We start from the raw sequence: 18,559 nt of genomic DNA, 5'->3' as shown, positions 1-18,559 counted from the left end.
TCCCTGAGTTCACCTTTTCCATTTGCTTATCTTTCCTGCCCCTTCCTGCATTCTGAACTTTGTCTTTGAACAAATGTTGCCCTTTCGGTTTTGTGTGATTGCTTGTTCTGAGTAGCATGTTCCTCATAGGTGTTATTGTTCACTTTGTAGGCCTGTCTGTTGTTTGGCTGAAAGGTGATCTCTGGGAGTGGGTTAGGAGATCCATAGTTGTGCCCATTCCAAAGAAGGGTGATCCAACAGAATGCGGAAATTATCAAACAGTATCATTAATACCAGGAAGGATGTGCAGCAGGGTTGTATTCTTTCACCAGACTTATTCAATCTGTATGCTGTCATAGAAACTATACATTTAACCATACATAGTTTCATATGGTAAAATTATCTGAATAGAAACATTTGACCGATAAAATTGTTGGGTTTTTTTTGTCCATTAAAAGGTCTAATGGTTATTTTACACTTCAGCACTCTTTCTAAATGTTTAACTGAGTATATTGTACAATGAAACTGTGTGTGGTTAAATGTATGCTGAGCAAATAATACGACAAGCTGGGCTATATGAAGAAGAACGGAGCATCAGGATTAGAGGAAGATGCATTAACAACCTGCATTATGCAGATGACACAACTTTGCTTGCTGAAAGTGTGGAGGACTTGAAACACTTACTGATGAAGATCAAAGACCACCGCCTTCAGTATGGATTGCACCTTAACATACAGAAAACAAAAATCCTCACAACTGGAGCGATAAGCAACACCATGATAAGCAGAGAAAAGATTGAAGTTGTCAAAGATTTCATTTTACTTGAATCCACAGTCAACACCCATGGAAGCAGCAGTCAAGAAATCAAAGGATGTAGTGCATTGGGCAACATCATGATAAACGGAGAAGAGATTGAAGTTGTCAAGAATTTCCTTTTACTTGGATCCACAATCAACAGCCATGGAAGCAGCAGTCAGGAAATCAAAAGATGCATTGCATTGAGTAAATCTGCTGCAAAGGAACTCTTTAAAGTGTTGAAGAGCAAAGATGTCACATTGAAGACTAAGGTGCGCCTGACCCAAGCCATGGTATTTTCAGTCGCATTATATGCATGTAAAAGCTGGACAATAAGGAAGACTGGCGAAGAATTGACACCTTTGAATTGTGGTGTTGGCGAGAAATATTGAATATACCATGGACTGCCAAAAGAACGAACAAATCTGTCTTGGAGGAAATACAACCAGAACGCTCCTTGGAAGCAAGGATGGTGAGACTCCGTTTTACATACTTTGGATATGTTGTCACGGGGATCAGTCCCTGAAGAAGGACATCATGCTTGGCAGAGTACAGGGTCAGTGGAAAAGAGGAAGACCCTCAGTGAGGTGGATTGACACAGTGGCTGCAGCAGTGAGCTCAAGCATAGCAACCATTGTGAGGATGGCTCAGGACCAGGCAGTGTTTTGTGCTGTTTGCACGGGGTCGCTGTGAGTCGGAACCGACTCTACGGCACCTAACAACAACAATAGAAAGCTATAAATATACCCTAGGTAGCTTCCTTTGCTATATCTAATAATTTTCTATATTGCATTTATTTCACTTACAAGGTTTGGAACCCCTTCCCCCAGTGCTAAATTACTCCTGTTCTTTCAGGATTCTCTTTTTAGGGCTGTTGGGTTGGGGTTTTTGTTTGTTTTACATTATAGTACTGTTTGCAGATAGCCAGAGGGGAAAGAGAAAAACATTTCTTGAGTCTCTAGCTAGGTGATCTGTATGTTAACCTGTTTAATCTTAACAGTAACCCTGGGGAGTGGGTGTTGTTATAAAACCTGTTTTTGTAACTAGTAAGAGGCCCAGAGATATCAGGTGTCTTGCCCATCCTACCTGAACTGGTCTGTCGTGGAGATGGTGTTTGACTTGCGCTTTTTCCACGTTTTATCCAAGTTACCAGGAAGTAAAATCTCAGTTTTTTTGTGGTTAATTTCAAGTTGAGAAATGCTAGTAAGTACGCTGGACTTTGTTGACTGGTGTTGCGTGTCTTTTAGAGAGAGAACAGCTTGAGCCTTCTTCTAAAGTCCTAAATGTATCCTGATACTCTTTCCAACTGGAAGGATTCTGAGCTTTTCTTTTAATCTGTCCTCCTCCTTGCTTCCTCAGATTTCAGCTCCGCCTCTCTTACCTCCTCTCCCTTTTCTTTTCTCAAGCTGTGCTGTGGAGCCAGAAAAAGAATAAGGGAAAATTATTCCCCAAGGTACTATATTAACACTCATCCTCATTTCATCTCGGAATATTTATTATCACTAAATGTAGTGTGATGTGACTCAAAACCAAACCCACTGCCACTGAGTCGATTCTGACTCATAGCGATTCTATAGAACAGAATAGAACTGCCCTGTAGAGTTTCCAAGGAGTGCCTGGTGGATTCGAACTGCTGACGTTTTGGTTAGCAGCCGTAGCACTTAACCACTACGCCACCACGGTTTCTGTGATGTCCCCGAGACAAACGGCAGTTGTTTAAGGTTTCAGAGCAGGGTCAAGTACAAAAGTTATTCCTTTAACTGAAGCAATATTTTGCTTTTTTTCATGGATCCACAGATCAGTACAGTGGCATAGTTTCTGACCTCCAAATACTCATATAAGATAGGGGAGTCAGTTACTGTATATAATTACAATACAACTTGACAAGTATAGTAATTCAAAGTTGAGAAAGTGTTCCTACCTAGAAAAGGAAATGATTTTCCATGGGCATATGGGAAAGGTTTTGAAGAGGACTTGAAATTTGAGCAATGAATAGGAATTTACCATGTGGACAAAGGAAATTTAGGCTAAAAGACCAACACGTGCAATGCATAAACACAACAAAAAAATGGCATATTGAATGAAGAGTAAGAAGTTTGGTATGACTGTGTTACAAGGGAAAAGAGGGAGGACAGTATAGGTATAGGTGAGAGATACAGGTTGAGAGGACAAGTTGAAGTAAATTGTGGAGTTCCTTGAGTGACAACTGGAAGGTGTTTAGACTTTATTTTCTAGGATGATGAGGGAATTAGTGGAGGTGTTTTTAAGCATGTTCAAAATTTTGACGTGTAAGTTTCATAATACTATTTTTTTAATTCCATTGTGATTTGTATTGGTAGTGATGGCATGACCTAAGTAGAATTCATTAATCTGAACAGTAAGATTTAGCAAAGTTTGAGTCTGTTTTGTTTAGTAATTTGTCTGAGTTTATAATTTCTGTCATTGCTTTGATATTTTAAACAAGTCCAATACAGATTTGCATTTATTCTTTTGTTGTGAAAGTAAATTTTAAAATAAACTAGCAAGTTTCAAATTATAATAGAATAACTATTTCTATAGAATACTTTATAGTTTGTAGTTATAGCATTATTATTAACATGGGCAATATTTTAAATATTAACATTTGATTTGACATGAAAGAAGCTAAGTAGCATAATCAAGTAGTGGTATGTTGTCTAAAATAATTTGATATATGTTAGTAATCTTTTATCTTTTTTTTTTTTTTTTTTTTAATTCTTTCCTGATAATTACTTTCAAAAATTCTTTCTTGGTCAGAAAGAGTGCTGTTTTTATAACAACTTTTTTCAGATGTGTTTTTTAATTGGGATATTATTCACATAAGTTGCACAAACAGCGCTATTATGTAATTTCAGAACATTTTCATCACCCCAAAATAGAAACCCTGTGCTTTTTAGTAGTCATTTCCCATGCACACCTCATCACCCCCAAACAGCTGTAAACTCGTTTGCCGTCAATCCAATTCCAACTCATAGTGACTATGTAGGTCACAGTAGAACTGCCTCACAGGACTTCCAGTGCTGTAATCTTTACTAAGCAGATCACTACATCTTTCTCCCACGGAGTGGCTGGGAGGTTCAAACCGCCAACCTTTTGGTTAGCAGCCAAGAGCTTAGGCGCTGCACCCCCAGGGCTCCTCCAAACAGCTCTAGGGAAGCACTAATCTACTTTCTATCTACATAGGTGTACCTATTCTGGACATGTCATATAAGTAGAATCAAAATACACGTAGGGTAGTTTGTGACTGGCTTCTTTCCGTTAGCATAATATTTTCAAGGTTCATTCATGTCGTAGTATGTATGAGTTCTTTTCTTTTTATTGACTAATTATATCCTGTTGTATAAATATAAAGAGCCCTGGTGGTGCAGTGGCTATGCTCTTGGCTGCTAACTGAAAGACTGGTGTTTGGAACCCACCAGCTGCGCCACAGGAGAAAGATGTGACAGTCCGCTTCCATAAAGATTACAGCCTTGGAAACCCTACGCAGCAGTTCTTCTCTGTCCTTTAGGGTTGCTGTGAGTTGGCATCCACTTGGCAGCAGTGGGTTTGGGATTGGGTGGTATGAATATATACATTTTATTCACTCCCTCTTTAGTTAATTGGGGATTTGGGTTTGCTTCCACTTGGAGGCTATTATGAATAATGCTGCTGTGAACATTCATGTATAAGTTCTTGTGTGGGTGTCCGTTTTCATTTCTCTTGAATATATACCCAGAACTGGAATTGCTGAGTCATATGATAACTCTATGCTTAACCTTTTGAGCAACTCCCAAACTGTTTCCAAAATGGCTTCACAATTTTACAGTCCCTTAAAGGTGCTGATTTCTCCACATCCTTGCCAACACTTTCTACTATCTTTTTCATGATAAGTATCTAAGTGGGTATACAGTGCTATCTCATTGTGGTTTTGATTTCCATTTCTCTAATAACTAGTGACATTGATCATCTTTTCATGTGCTTATTGGCCATTTGTTTGTCTTCTTTGGAGAAATGTCTGTTCAAATCCTTTGTCCATTGTTATTTGGCTATTTATCTTTTTACTATTGAGTTATAAGCATTCTTTATGTATTCTGGATATTAGACCCTTAACACATACATAATTTGAAGATATTTCTCCCATTGTGTGGGTTGTCATCACTTGCTTGATGGTATAATTTGCAGCACAAGAGTTTTTAATTTAATGAAGTCCAGTTTATTTATTTTCTTTTGTTGCTTGTGCTTTTGGTGTCATATCTAAGAATCCATTGCCTAACCCCAAGGTCATGAAGATTTACTCTGGTACTTTTTCTTAAGAGTTTTATAATTTAAGCTCTTAAATTTAGGTCCAACCACGTGTCTGTCAGTTGGTCCTACTGTGGGGGCTTGTGTGTAGCTGTGATGCTGGAAGCTATGCCACTGGTATTCAGATACCAGCAGGGTCACCCATGGAGGACAGGTTTCAGCTGAGCTTCCAGACTGAGACAGTCTAGGAAGAAGGACCCGGCAGGCTACTTCTGAAAACAATTAGCCAGTGAAAACCTTATAAATAGCAGCAGAACATTGTCTGATATAGTGCTGGAAGATGAGCCCCCCAGGTTGGAAGGCACTCAAAAGACGACTGGGGAAGAGCTGCCTTCTCAAAGTAGAGTGGACCTTAATGACCTGGATGGAGTAAAGCTTTCGGGACCTTCATCTGCTGATGTGGCATGACTCAAAATGAGAACAGCTGCAAACATTCATTAACAATCAGAACGTGGAATGTACGAAGTATGAATCTAGGAAAATTGGAAATCTTCAAAAATGAAATGGAATGCATAAACACCGATATCCTAGGCATTAGTGAGCTGAAATGGACTGGTGTTGGCCATTTTGAATCAGACAATCATACAGTCTACTATGCTGGGAATGACAACTCGAAGAGGAATGATGTTGCTAGTCATCATCAAAAAGAAAGTATCAAGATCTATCCTGAAGAACAATGCTGTCAGTGATAGGATAATATCATACGCCTCCAAGGAAGACCAGTTAATACGACTGTTATTCAAATTTACGCACCAACCATTAGGGCCAAAGATGAAGAAATAGAAGATTTTTATCAGCTGCTACAGTCTGAAATTGATCGAACATGCAGTTAAGATGCATAGATAATTACTGGAGCTTGGAATGCGAAAGTTGGAGACAAAGAAAAAGGATCGGTAGTTGGAAAATAATGGCCTTGGTGATAGAAACAATGCCGGAGATCGGATGATAGAATTTTGCAAGACCAACAACTTCTTCATTGCAAATACCTTCTTCCACCAACATATACGGTGACTATACACATGGACCTCGCCAGACGGAACACACGGAAATCAAATTGACTACATCTGTGGAAAGAGACGATGGAAAAGCTCAATATCATCAGTCAGAACAAGGCCAGGGGCCGACTGTGGAACTGACCATCAATTGCTCATATTCAAGTTCAAGCTGAAATTGAAGAAAATCAGAGCAAGTCCACGAGAGCCAAAATATGACCTTCAGTATATCCCACCTGAATTTAGAGACCACCTGAAGAATAGATTTGATGCACTGAACAGTAATGACCGCAGACCAGGGGAGTTGCGGAATGACATCAAGGACATCATCCACGAAGAAAGCAAGAGGTCACTGAAAAGACAGGAAAGAAAGAAAGAAAAGACCATGGTGGATGTCAGAGGAGACTCTGAAACTTGCTCTTGAGCATCGAGCAGCTAACGCAAAAGGAAGAATTCATGAAGTATAAGAACTGAACAGAAGATTTCAAAGGGCGTCTCGAGAAGACAAAGTATTATAATGACATGTGCAAAGAGCTGGAGATGGAAAACCAAAAGGGGAGAATATGCTCGGCATTTCTCAAGCTGAAAGAACTGAAGAAAAAATTCAAGCCTCGAGTTGCAGTAGTGAAGCATTCCATGGGGAAAATATTAAACGACACAGGCACCATCAAAAGAAGATGGAAGGAATACACAGAGTCATTATACCAAAAAGAATTAGTCGATATTCAACCATTTCAAGAGGTGGCATGTGATCAGGAACCGATAATACTGAAGGAAGAAGTCCAAGCTGCTCTGAAGGCATTGGCGAAAACAAGGCTCCAGGAATTGATGGAATATCAATTGAGATGTTTCAACAAACAGATGCAATGCTGGAGGTGCTCACTCGTCTATGCCAAGAAATATGGAAGACAGCTTCCTGGCCAACTGACTGGAAGAGATCTATATTTATACCCATTCCCAAGAAAGGTGATCCAACCAAATGTGGAAATTATAGAACAATATCATTAATATCACACGCAAGCAAAATTTTGCTGAAGATCATTCAAAAACAGCTGCAGCAGCATATCGACAGAGAACTGCCAGAAATTCAGGCTGGTTTCAGAGGAAGATATGGAACCGGGGATATCATTGCCGATGTCAGATGGATCCTGGCTGAAAGCAGAGACTACCAGAATGTTGCCTTTGACTATGCAAAGGCATCCGACTGTGTGGGTCATAACAAACTGTGGATAACACTGCGAAGAGTGGGCATTACAGAACACTTACTTGTGCTCATGAGGAACCTTTACATAGATCAAGAGGCAGTTGTTCAGACAGAGCAGGGGGATACTGATTGGTTTAAAGTCAAGAAAGGTGTGCGTCTGGGTTGTATTCTTTCACCATACCTATTTATGCTGAACGAATAATACGAGAAGCTGGACTATATGAAGAAGAAAGGGGCATCAGGATTGGAGGAAGACTCATTAACAACCTGCATTGTGCAGATGACACAGCCTTGCTTGCTGAAAGTGAAGGGGACTTGAAGCACTTACTAATGAAGATCAAAGACCACAGCCTTCAGTATGGATTACACCTCAATATACAGAAAACAAAAATCCTCACAACTGGACCAGTGAGCAACATCATGATAAACGGAGAAAAGGTTGAAGTTGTCAAGGATTTCATTTTACTTGGATCCATAATCTACAGCCATGGAAGCAGCTGTCAAGAAATCAAAAGACGCATTGCATTGGGCATATCTGCTGCAAAGGACCTCTTTAAAAGTGTTGAAGAGCAAAGATGTCACCTTGAAGACTAAGGTGCGCCTGACCCAAGCCATGGTATTTTCAGTTGCATCATATGCATATGAAATTGGACAGTGGATAAGGAAGACCGAAGAAGAGGTGACGCCTTTGAATTGTGGTGTTGGTGAAGAATATTGAATATACCATGGACTGCCAAAAGAATGAACAAATCTGTCTTGGAAGAAGTGCAGCCAGAATGCTCCTTAGAGGCAAGGATGGCGAGACTGCGTCTTACATAGTTTGGACATGTTGTCAGGAGGGATCAGTCCCTGGAGAAGGACATCATGCTTGGCAGAATACAGGGTCAGCAGAAAAGAGGAAGACTCTCAACGAGGCGGATTGACACAGTGGCTGCAACAATGAGCTCAAGCATAACGATTGTAAGGATGGCTCAGGACTGGGCAGTGTTGCGTTCTGTTGTGCATAGGGTTACTATGAGTCGGAACCGACTCAATGGCACTTAACAACAACAAGTTTAGGTCTGTGATTTATTTCAAGTTCATTTTTTGTATTAAAGTATAAGAAAGGAGTCCAAATTCATTCTTTTGCATGTGGATATATAGTTATTCTAGCACCAATTTGTTGAAAAGAATACTCTTTCCCCACTGAAATGTCTTGAAAATTTTTTGTTGAGGTGAAATCCATATAGAATTTACCACTTTAAAGTGTAGTACATTCACAGTGTTACAGAATTACCACTTTTATCTAGTTCTAAAACATTTTCATCACCCCAAGAGAAAACTCACATCTGTTTCCCCTACCCCCATCCTCTGATAACCACCAATCTGCTTTCTGTCCGTATGGATTACCAGTTCTGGATATTTCGTGTAAATGAAATCGTACGATATGTGACCTTTGTGTCTGGCTTCTAACTTAGCTTAATGTTTTCAAGGTTCATTCAAACTGTAGCATGTATCAGCACTTCTTCATTCCTTTTCATAGCTGAATAATCTTCCATTGTATGGTTATAAAATATTTTGTTCATCTGATCATTTGTTTATAGACATTTGGGTTTTGGTGTATTGTTTTTAACACTCTTACTCCCAAGGCTTTTGCCCTTTTGTATCAACATTCTGCTCTAGTTACAAATTCACAAATACAAGAAACAAAAAGGAAGAGCCATTGTTTCCTTTTCCTAATTCAGTGTAATAGCGTGTATATGTAACAAGTCCTCTAGCTGTCACAAAGAAGGGACTTAGTAAATATTACAGTCCTGCATCTACTGTTCATTTTACTGCGTAAGTTGCTTCATATCTGCTCTCTCATTTAAACCTCACAAAAGCCCTAACAGCACACATGAGGCCGTTTTTCTGCTCTGGTGTTTGTAGTATATAATATCGATGATGATAACTCACCCAAAGTTATACAGCAAGTAACTGGCAGAGTTTGATAGAACTCCCGTCTTTTGTCTCCAAATTATGTTCTTTGCTGATAATAAAATGTTCCTGTGCAGATAACTTTATCTGTTATGCCCTGAAGGAGACATGATGGTGCAGTAGTTAAGCACTTGGCTGCTAATAGAAAGTCTGGCAATTTGAACCCACGAGCACTCTTGCGGGAGAAAGATGCGGCAATCCCATAAAGATATATAGCCTTAAAAACCCTATGGGGCAGTTATACTCTGTCCTATAGGGTCGCTCACTGTAAGTTGAAATGCACTGAATGGCAAGGGGTATTATGCCCTGAGTCAATATACCTCATCCTCATTGAAATCTGAGATTATTCAGTGAAAGATAATTATGCACACTTATTCTTTTTTTATATCATAGCTGAACATTAATCTAAAATATAGTTTAAACGCCAGTTGTAATATTGGTGTTAAAAACTACTTATAACCCCTGTATCACGGAATTTTGTTGTATTGTGAAAGAGACCAAGACCTCTATAAGAAGCAAAGGACCATGTGCATTTTCTCTTTTATTCATCCGTATATACACCAGCATATATACATATGATAATTGTAGGCTCTCCGTAAAATATTTGTTAAGTGACTGAATGAATGTATGAAATATATTGTATGTTCTACTATCCATGTAACCTATCGCTAAATTGCCACATAAATTGTCACTAAAAATCTTTTAAATGAATACATATAATAAAAATTTTTGTAGTTGAACACTTAACATTTATTGGAATGCTTTTTATTTGTATTACCTTATTTAATATGACAGGTAATATTTAACCTCCGTTGTACAATGAATAAACCGAGGCACTGAAAAGCCTAGTTACGTGCTAAGCATCGACCCGTACCTCTTTACTGGAACGTTTCATAACAGCTGTATTGTGTTCTAAAAGTCATTCAAATAGAATAATTTAAAGTAGTCTAATACTGAGAAAATGCCTTTAAAGCTTGAGATTTGGTAGATGCAGTCATGAATTGTGGGTTAGTAACATTTCAGTCATTCTGAAATTCATATTTGTATTTTACTACTTTAATAGTTTGATATGTATTCTCTAAGACGTCTTCTTATATGTTTGACTGAACTTTGTTCCACTTACCAGCTTCATATTTGTTCCACTTTCATCCTCTATTTCGATTAACAGAATCCATGTGTGATTTTTAAAATGTCTTTAAACATCAGTCATTTTATTTTTTTAGTCAAGTCAGGAATTTTCCTAGTTCAACAAAACATCTTTTTCAAATTTGCCAAAGGCTGTTCCAAGGTATATTGTCATTTAAACTTAGTAGATATTTTGGTTTTCCTTTTAGGTGTTGACAGCTCTTCTACCACAAGCAGTGCTTCTCCAATGCCCAACAGTTATGATGCCCTAGAAGGAGGCAGCTATCCAGGTAGTTTGATGTTTTGTGTTTGCTTGATGTTCATTTTAGAAGTTATTAACCATCAATTGCTTTCAAACATGAAAATTTATTATATATAATTAACAGACTATATTTTCCTGGCATCTTTTTTATTTACTTACGAAGTGATTTAATAGTGTTGTCATGGATTGAATTGTGTCCCCCCAGAAATATGTACCAACTTGGTTAGGCCATGACTCCCAGTGTTGTGTGGTTGTCCTCCATTTTGTGATTGTAATTTTATGTTGAGAGGATTAGAGTGGGATTGTAACAACACCTTCACTAAGGTCACCTCCCTGATCCAAGGTAAAGGGAGTTTCCCTGGGGTGTGGCCCGCACCACCTTTTATCTCTCAAGAGATGAAAGGGAAGCAAGCAGAGAGTTGGGCACCTCATACCACCAAGAAAGCAGCACCAAGAGCAGAGCACGTCCTTTAAACCCAGGGTCCCTGCGCCTGAGAAGCTCCTCGACCAGGGGAGGGCTTCCTCCAGAGCCGACAGAGAGAGAAAGCTGTCCCCTGGAACTGACACCCTGAATTTGAACTTGTAGCCTACTAGACTTTGAGAGAATAAATTTCACTTTGTTAAAGCCATCTACTTGTGGTGTTTCTGTTACAGCAGCACTAGATGACTAAGACAAGTGTTAAGTGATACGTAACTCCTGCGAATTTTGTTCCTGGGAGACCTAAGAAAATTTCTTGCTTTTTTTATAATGCTCTTTGTCTTTTTCCTCTTTTAAGAGACTTTAAATAGTGAGTAATTTTCTTCTTCTCTCCCTAAAATTCCTAAAAACGAATTTTAGGGTTTTTTAAGATTTAAAAAAAAAAAAAGACTATTCTTTCATTAAATAGATTTGATTTGGCTTTTACAACATACCAGACATTGCTGTACAAGCTAGAACACTGTTCTAGACATTATCTTTTATACTGTAGTCACAGCTTTGCCTCTGCCAAATAATGCAAATGTCTGGTGGAAGATTGTGGAAACAGGCTGTTCTTTCCATGGACTTTTTTTTTTTTTCTTTTTTTTTTTTTAATAGAAGACAGAATCAGCTAAAAGGCAAGTTAGAGAAAAGGGTAGTTGAAATCTTTTTTATTGCTTTGTTTTTTTTTCTTCTTTTTGGGCCCCATTCCTGCTGAGAAAATAAAAAAAAAAACTGTCTCAGCTACATATATACTTAAAGTTTATCTTTAGAAATACCAACTGAAGTATTTGTCAGTGAATTATGAAATACAGAGTTTGCTTGTAAATACTCCTGTGAAAACAAGCGGGGTGGGAATAACATGTATATATGTAGTATATATGTAGCTAAGACAGTTCAGCAAAATACTAAAAATAACACTGAAGCTGAGTGATGGGTGTGTGCACATTCATTATTCTATGTGTGTGTTTGAAAATGTTTGTTATAAAAAGTTAAAATAAAAAAGGAAATCCCAAAGATTATATGGCTCACTCAGGAGTCAAGTGTGTATAGAGTCTTGATTCTTAGATGTCAACCCTGTGTTTTTCCCTTTGTTAGATATGCTTTCTTCATCAGCGAGCAGTCCCGCTCCTGATCCTGCCCCTGAAACTGATCCTGCTCCAACTCTGGCCCCTGCTGTTCCCCAGCCCGCAAAAATGACTAAACCTTTTGGCTGTGGTTATCCCACTCTTCAGCCTGGTTATCAGAATGCTACAGCACCACTTAATTCTGGAGTGCAGTCCAGTCACCCAATGTATTCTGGATTCCAACCGTATACTCAAGTATGTATTTAGTCCTGTGAAAACATTGCCTCTCTAAACATTGTGAGACTGTTACCAGTTCTAACGAATCCCTGGTGAGTCAAATGGATCATAGGTACAAACACAGATGCCCAGGTTAAAGGTACTTGCAATTTAATATCATTTTTTTGCGTTCTTACATATAAGTATCAATTTATAAAATATTAAATCTAGGTCAAGGTGTTAGGGGTAATTTTTATTTTCTTCATTGTACCCTTACTTTCCAGGTTCTCTGCAATGTGCAGGTATTAATTTTATAATCAGGAAATCCAAATAAATGTTAGTTTTGTTTTTTCTTTTTTAAATTTTTATTGTGCTTTTAAGTGAAAGTTTACAAATGAAGTTAGCCGCTCACATAAAAACTTACATACACCTTGCTACATACCCCCAGTTGCTCTCCCCCTAATGAGACAGCCTGTTCCCTCGCTCCACTCTCTCTTTTGGTGTCCATTCCGCCAGCTTCTAACATCCTCTACCCTCTCATCTCCCCTCCAGGCAGGAGATGCCAAAATGTTAGGTTTTTTTAATATTGTGTATTACTAAGCTGATGTCTCTTTAGAAAATGACCTGATATAGATGCAGTTCAGCTTTATAATATAGAATAATTTTTTAAATTTATATTTATTGAGAAGAAAGTAAAATATGAAGAAGTGGTTGAAGGGACAAAAGCAGTCTACTTACATTAAAAAAAAAAATTGTTCTTATTATACTGGCATTACAGAAATTTCATCTTATTGTGGGCCAAAAATGAAGATTAGAGGGAGATAGGAAAATTGTTTGTTTCTGGAATTTAATTTAGAATTAAGGCAGAGAAGGAAGAAGGGAGGAAGATAACAGGAAGAGGCACTGAAGGCATGTGGTTGATTAGAACATGCCTCCCATTTTGTTGATTTCTTTTAGCCTCCATTGGTCAAGATGGGACAGTTTATAAGTTAATCTTATCTAATTCTTTTATGTTTTAGGCAAATTCGTATCTCTGGGTCATAATATAATTTATTTCTATGCTTTAATGAGAAGAGTTCAGAAAAGGATTTCGTTCTTAGAAATGTTGTGCAAGGAGAAAAAAATTATTTTAACATAATTAACGGTCTTCTGTGATGACGTAGGACAGATCTAGCCGGTTGCCTAATATTTGTAAATAAAGTTTTATTGTAACATAGCAACATCCATTCTTCTGCGTAGTGCCTGTGGCTGCTTTTGCACTACCATGGTAGACTTGTATAGTTGCAACAGAGATAGTGTGGCTCTCAAAGCTTTAAAATATATACTGGCTGACCCTTTACAAAAAAAAGTTTGCTGATACTAACATAAGAAAATGGGCATTACTGTTCTTTTCCCGTTTTATTTGGGAGATTATTTTGGAAAAGTTAAGAGATTGGCCTTGGGAATAAAAATAAATATTCAGTATGCAAGGTTTTTAATCTAACTTCATTTTATTCTTCTGTGATTATAATGCTTTTTGTGCTTTAGGCCTAGAGCAAGGATCAGAGGTGTTTGGATAAAGGGGATAGTGACAGTAATGTGGATTATTAATCATAGTTTAAATGAGCATCATAAAACCAAAGTATTTAGAAGTAGATGATTAGTGATCATTCACTTCCATCCTTCCATTAAAAAAATTTTTTTTTTGAAATATAGTGTATATTATGTTAAAAAGTATACAAATCAATAGTATGCAGTTTGATGAATTTCTCTAAACTGAACACATTCACTTAATAGCAGCCAGACCCTATCTCATGCCTCTTAAACTCACTGGTCCCCTCCCACTCCCAAACATGCATAACCACTATCCTAACTTCTAATACCATGGATTAGTTTTGCCTTCTTTTAAATTTTATGTAAGTGAAACCATTATGTATGCTTTTGTGTCTGGATCCTTTTTGCTCAACATTGTAATTTATTTATTCTTATTGTTACATACTACTCCATTTTGTGAATATACACTATTTATTTATTCTGTTGTTGATGGGAATTTGAGTAATCCCAGTTTGGGGCTATTACAGATAGTGCTGCTGTGAACATTTTTGTGCATGTCTTCTAGTGAGCATGTGTATGTAGGAATGGAACTGCCTGGTCATGGAATGTCCATAGGTTCAACTTTAGCAGTTACTGCCAAACAGTTCCCAAAGTGGATATTCTGATTTATTCCTCCCATTAGCAGTGTGTGAGGGTCCAGTTGCTTTACATCCTTGTCAACACTTGGAATTTTGACTGGTAGGAACTTCTGCAGAAGAAAATCAAAGTCAGGTTTGATATGTGTATCTCTTTAAGGAAGGTTACAAAGGAGTGATTTATTATTGTCTAGTCAGAATTTAAAATAGTTTTTGAATGCTAATGTTCCAGGGTCAGTGAGCAATAAGGATTTAATCACATAGCTTGGACCTATATTTAAATTCTTACCTATCTGTTGAAAAAAAGATTGTAGATTTTCACCTAAGATTAACATTACCTATCAAGCTTTTTTTTTTTTAATCAAGCTAGTTTTAAAATCATTTGTTTTTGAAGTTCTAGTTAGGATAAATATATTCAACTTTCTTAGCTTTAAGCAGCCTTCTCTAATAAAGTTGAAATGCCTTTAAATGTTGCACTTGGTGCAGCCCAGTGGGAGGGATCTGAAATCTAAAAGCTTTCTCTAAGTTCATTAATTTGAGATGACTTTCATTAAGCAGTTGGAAACCCCAAAAGATGACCTTTGAGAAGGAAAAAAAAAAAACCTAAAATTTGTTTTCAGGCTTGAAAAACGGAAAAAAATGGATATTTAAATACGAAAAACCAGATGCAGATACCATATAGCTGTTTATTTTTTACAGACTTAATGATCAAGATCAATTATAGACAATGCATAAAAGCCAAAAAAAAAAAAGGAAAATAAATATCAACCTTTATTCTCACCATCAAGATGTAACCACAGCAAAACTTAGGAATCTGTCTTTCTAAGCTTCTTGCTATACATCCTTGAGGAAAAGCCAATAAGGAAGTTGGTCATTTAAATGACTTGTTTAAACAAAGGAACTTGATAGATATGGATATTGTTTTGGAAATTTCTTACTCTCTTAACAGTGTGAGGGAATCTTTCCATATTATTACATATTCTTCATCATTTAATAGCTGTATAACGTTTCATAATATATTCCACCAGTCTACTATTGTTGGGCATAAATTAATGTCAAAATCAATATCCTTGTATATATAACTTTGCTCGTTTGTCTTATTTCCTTAAGATGAAGTTTCTACAAGTGGAATTATTGAATCTAAATACCTAATTTTATAGGACTTTAGAATTTTTCCCTAGTTAATCATTCAGTAAATACTTATTGAGTTCCTACTGTGTGCCAGCACTATTCTAGGCGCTGAAGATACAAGACACCAAGCAAACAAAACAAAGTTCCTGTTCTTAAGAAACTTGAAGGTTGGTAGGATGAGTTGATGAGACAATAAATAAATCAATAAATTAACAAGATAATTTTAAGTAGCTACAAGTGCTGTGAAGGAAGTTAAACAAATTAGAGAAATTGCTGGGGTTGAGGATATAGAGTAGGTGGTCAGGGAGCCCTCATTGTAGAAGTTATGTTTGAGTTAGCATTTAAAGGACAAGAAAAAGCCAGGCATGAAAAAATCTCTAAGCTTTTCAGGCTTAGAAAACCTATGTGCAAAGATTTAAGACAGGAGCAAGTTTGAAAGTTTGTTAGATTCCAGGAATAAAGTCCCCGTGTGACTTGAACGCATCTAACCACGACAAAAATAATAAGGATGAGATTAGAAAGCTAGGAAGGCACCATAGTCAGAAGCTCAGATTTTACCCCAAGTGCAGAGGGGAGACAGACATTGAAGATTTTATGTAGGATGACATCCGATTTATTTATTTAGAGGATTATTTTGACTGCTGTTTGAAGAGTAGATTAGAGTTGAGATTTAAAAGACAAAAATGGAGGCAGGAAGACAAGTTGAAGTTTTATAGTAATCCTGGAAGTAGATGATTCTCCCTTGTATTAAGTTGGTATCAGTGGACGTAGTAAAAACTGGATACAGAATGTGGTAGGCAAGGGAAAGGAAGGCTAGATTGACAAGAAAAAAGAGAAGATACAAATAACTAAAATAAAAAATAAAAGTGAGACCATTACTTCCGACCTTCCAAAATAAAATGATCATAAGAGAATGCTATGAACAATTATATGCCAATAAATTAAATAAGCTAGATGAAATGGACAAATTCCTAGAAACCGTAGAGCTAAAAACAGACAGAGTGGTGAATATTCAGGACCTTGGATTTGCGGTGGAATCTTAAATATGACGCCAAAAGCACGAGCGACCAAAATTGTTATGCTTGAGCCTATTGTAGCCACTGTGTTAGTCCATCTCATTGAGGGTCTTCCTTTTTTTCGCTTGCACTCTACCAAGCATGATGTCCTTCTCCAGGAACCGGTCCCTCCTGATAACATGCCCAAAGTATGTGAGGCATAATCTCGCCATCCTTGCCCCTAGGAGCATTCTGGGTCTACTTCTTACAAGACAGATTTGTTCTTTCTTCAGGAAGTCAGTATTGTTCACCAACACCATAATTCAAAGGCATCAGTTCTTCTTTGGCCTTCTTTATTCATTGACCAGCTTTCACATGCATATGAGGATATTGAAAATACCCTGGCTTGGGTCAAGCACACCTTAGTCCTTAATGTGACATCTTTGTTAACACTTTAGAGGGCTTTTGCAGCAGATTTGCCCAGTGCAGTAAATGCTTTGATTTCTTGACTGCTGCTTCCATGGGTGTTGATTGTGCCTCTAAGTAAAATGAAACTCTTGACAACTTCAGTTATCTTTACCGTTGATAACAATATTGCTTATTGGTCCAGTTGTGAGGATTTTTGTTTTCTTTATGTGGAGGTGCAATCCATACTGAAGGCTGTGGTCTTTGATCTTCATCAGTAAGTGCTTCAAGTCCTCTTCACTTTCAGCAAGGAAGGTTGTGTCATCTGCATAATGCAGGTTGTTAATGAGTCTTCTCTAATCCTGATGCCACATTCTTCTTCACATGGTCCAGCTGCTTGGATTATTTGCTCAGCATACAGATTGAATAGGTATGGTGAAAGGATTCAACCTACTGGCACACACCTTTCCTGACTTGAAACCACCCAGTATCCCCTTGTTCTTTTCGAACAACTGCTTCTTGGTGTAAGTACGGGGTATTCGTGAGCACAATTAAGTGTTCTGGAATTCCCATTCTTCACAATGTTATCCATAATTTGTTGTGATCCACCTAGTTGAATGCCTTTGCGTGGTCGATAAAACACAGGCAAATAAACATCCTTCTGGTATCCTCTGCCTTCAGACATGATCCATCTGACGTCAGCAGTGATATCCCTTTTTCCACGTTCTCTTCTGAATCTGGCTCGAATTTCTGGCAGTTCTCTGTCAGTGTACTGCTTCAGCCACTTTTGAATTGTCTTTAGCAAAATTTTACTTGTGTGTGATATTTATGATATTGTTTGATCATTTTCTGCATTTTGTTGGTTCACTTTTCTTTGGAATGGGTACAGATGTGGATCTCTTCTAGTCAGTTGGCCAGGTAGCTGTCTTCCATATTTCTTGGCACAGATGAGTGAACACTTCCAGTGGTGCATCCTTTTGTTGAAACACCTCAGTTGGTATTCTGTCAATTCCTGGAGCCTTGTTTTTTGCCAGTGTCTTCAGTGCAGCTTGGTCCTCTTCCGTACCGTCTGTTCTTGATCATATACTACCTCCTGAAATGGTTGAACGTTGACCTGTTCTTTTTGGTACAGTGACTATATTTCTTCCATCTTCTTTTGATGCTTCCTGTGTCATTTAATATTTTCCTCATAGAATCTTTCAGTATTGCGACTGTGTCTTCTTCAGCCACCCTTTGGAATCTTCATTTCAGCTCTTCGACTTTGTTTCTTCCTTTTGCTTTAGCTACTGTATGTTCAAGAGCAACTTTCAGAGTCTCTTCTGACATCCATTTTAGTCTTTTCTTTCTTTCCTGTCTTTTTAATGACGTCTTGCTTTCTTCATGGATGAAGTCCTTGATGTCATTCCACAACTCATCTGGTCTTTGGTTAAATCTGTTCTTGAAATGGTCTATTTTTACAAAAGTGAAAATAAATAAGTTGGACTTCATCAAAATTAAAAACTTTTGTG

General features: G+C 37.7%; 1 protein-coding gene across 5 annotated transcripts in view; it reads left to right on the top strand.

Moving 5' to 3' along the window:
• The window catches only part of SEC24B (SEC24 homolog B, COPII coat complex component), a 112,457-nt gene that overhangs the window by 53,992 nt on the left and 39,906 nt on the right, over positions 1 to 18,559 (top strand). For all 5 annotated transcript variants that reach the window (XM_064285451.1, XM_064285450.1, XM_064285453.1 and 2 more), the window contains 2 exons: positions 10,560 to 10,640; positions 12,168 to 12,391. In XM_064285451.1, the coding sequence (XP_064141521.1) occupies positions 10,560 to 10,640; positions 12,168 to 12,391 (305 nt within the window). The remainder of the gene's footprint in view (positions 1 to 10,559; positions 10,641 to 12,167; positions 12,392 to 18,559) is intronic.

This window comes from Loxodonta africana, chromosome 5 (assembly GCF_030014295.1).
Source record: "Loxodonta africana isolate mLoxAfr1 chromosome 5, mLoxAfr1.hap2, whole genome shotgun sequence".
In the NCBI taxonomy this organism is placed as follows: Eukaryota; Metazoa; Chordata; class Mammalia; order Proboscidea; family Elephantidae; genus Loxodonta; species Loxodonta africana.
Note: the sequence above shows the minus strand (reverse complement) of the source record. Positions and strands in the feature narration are given on the sequence as shown.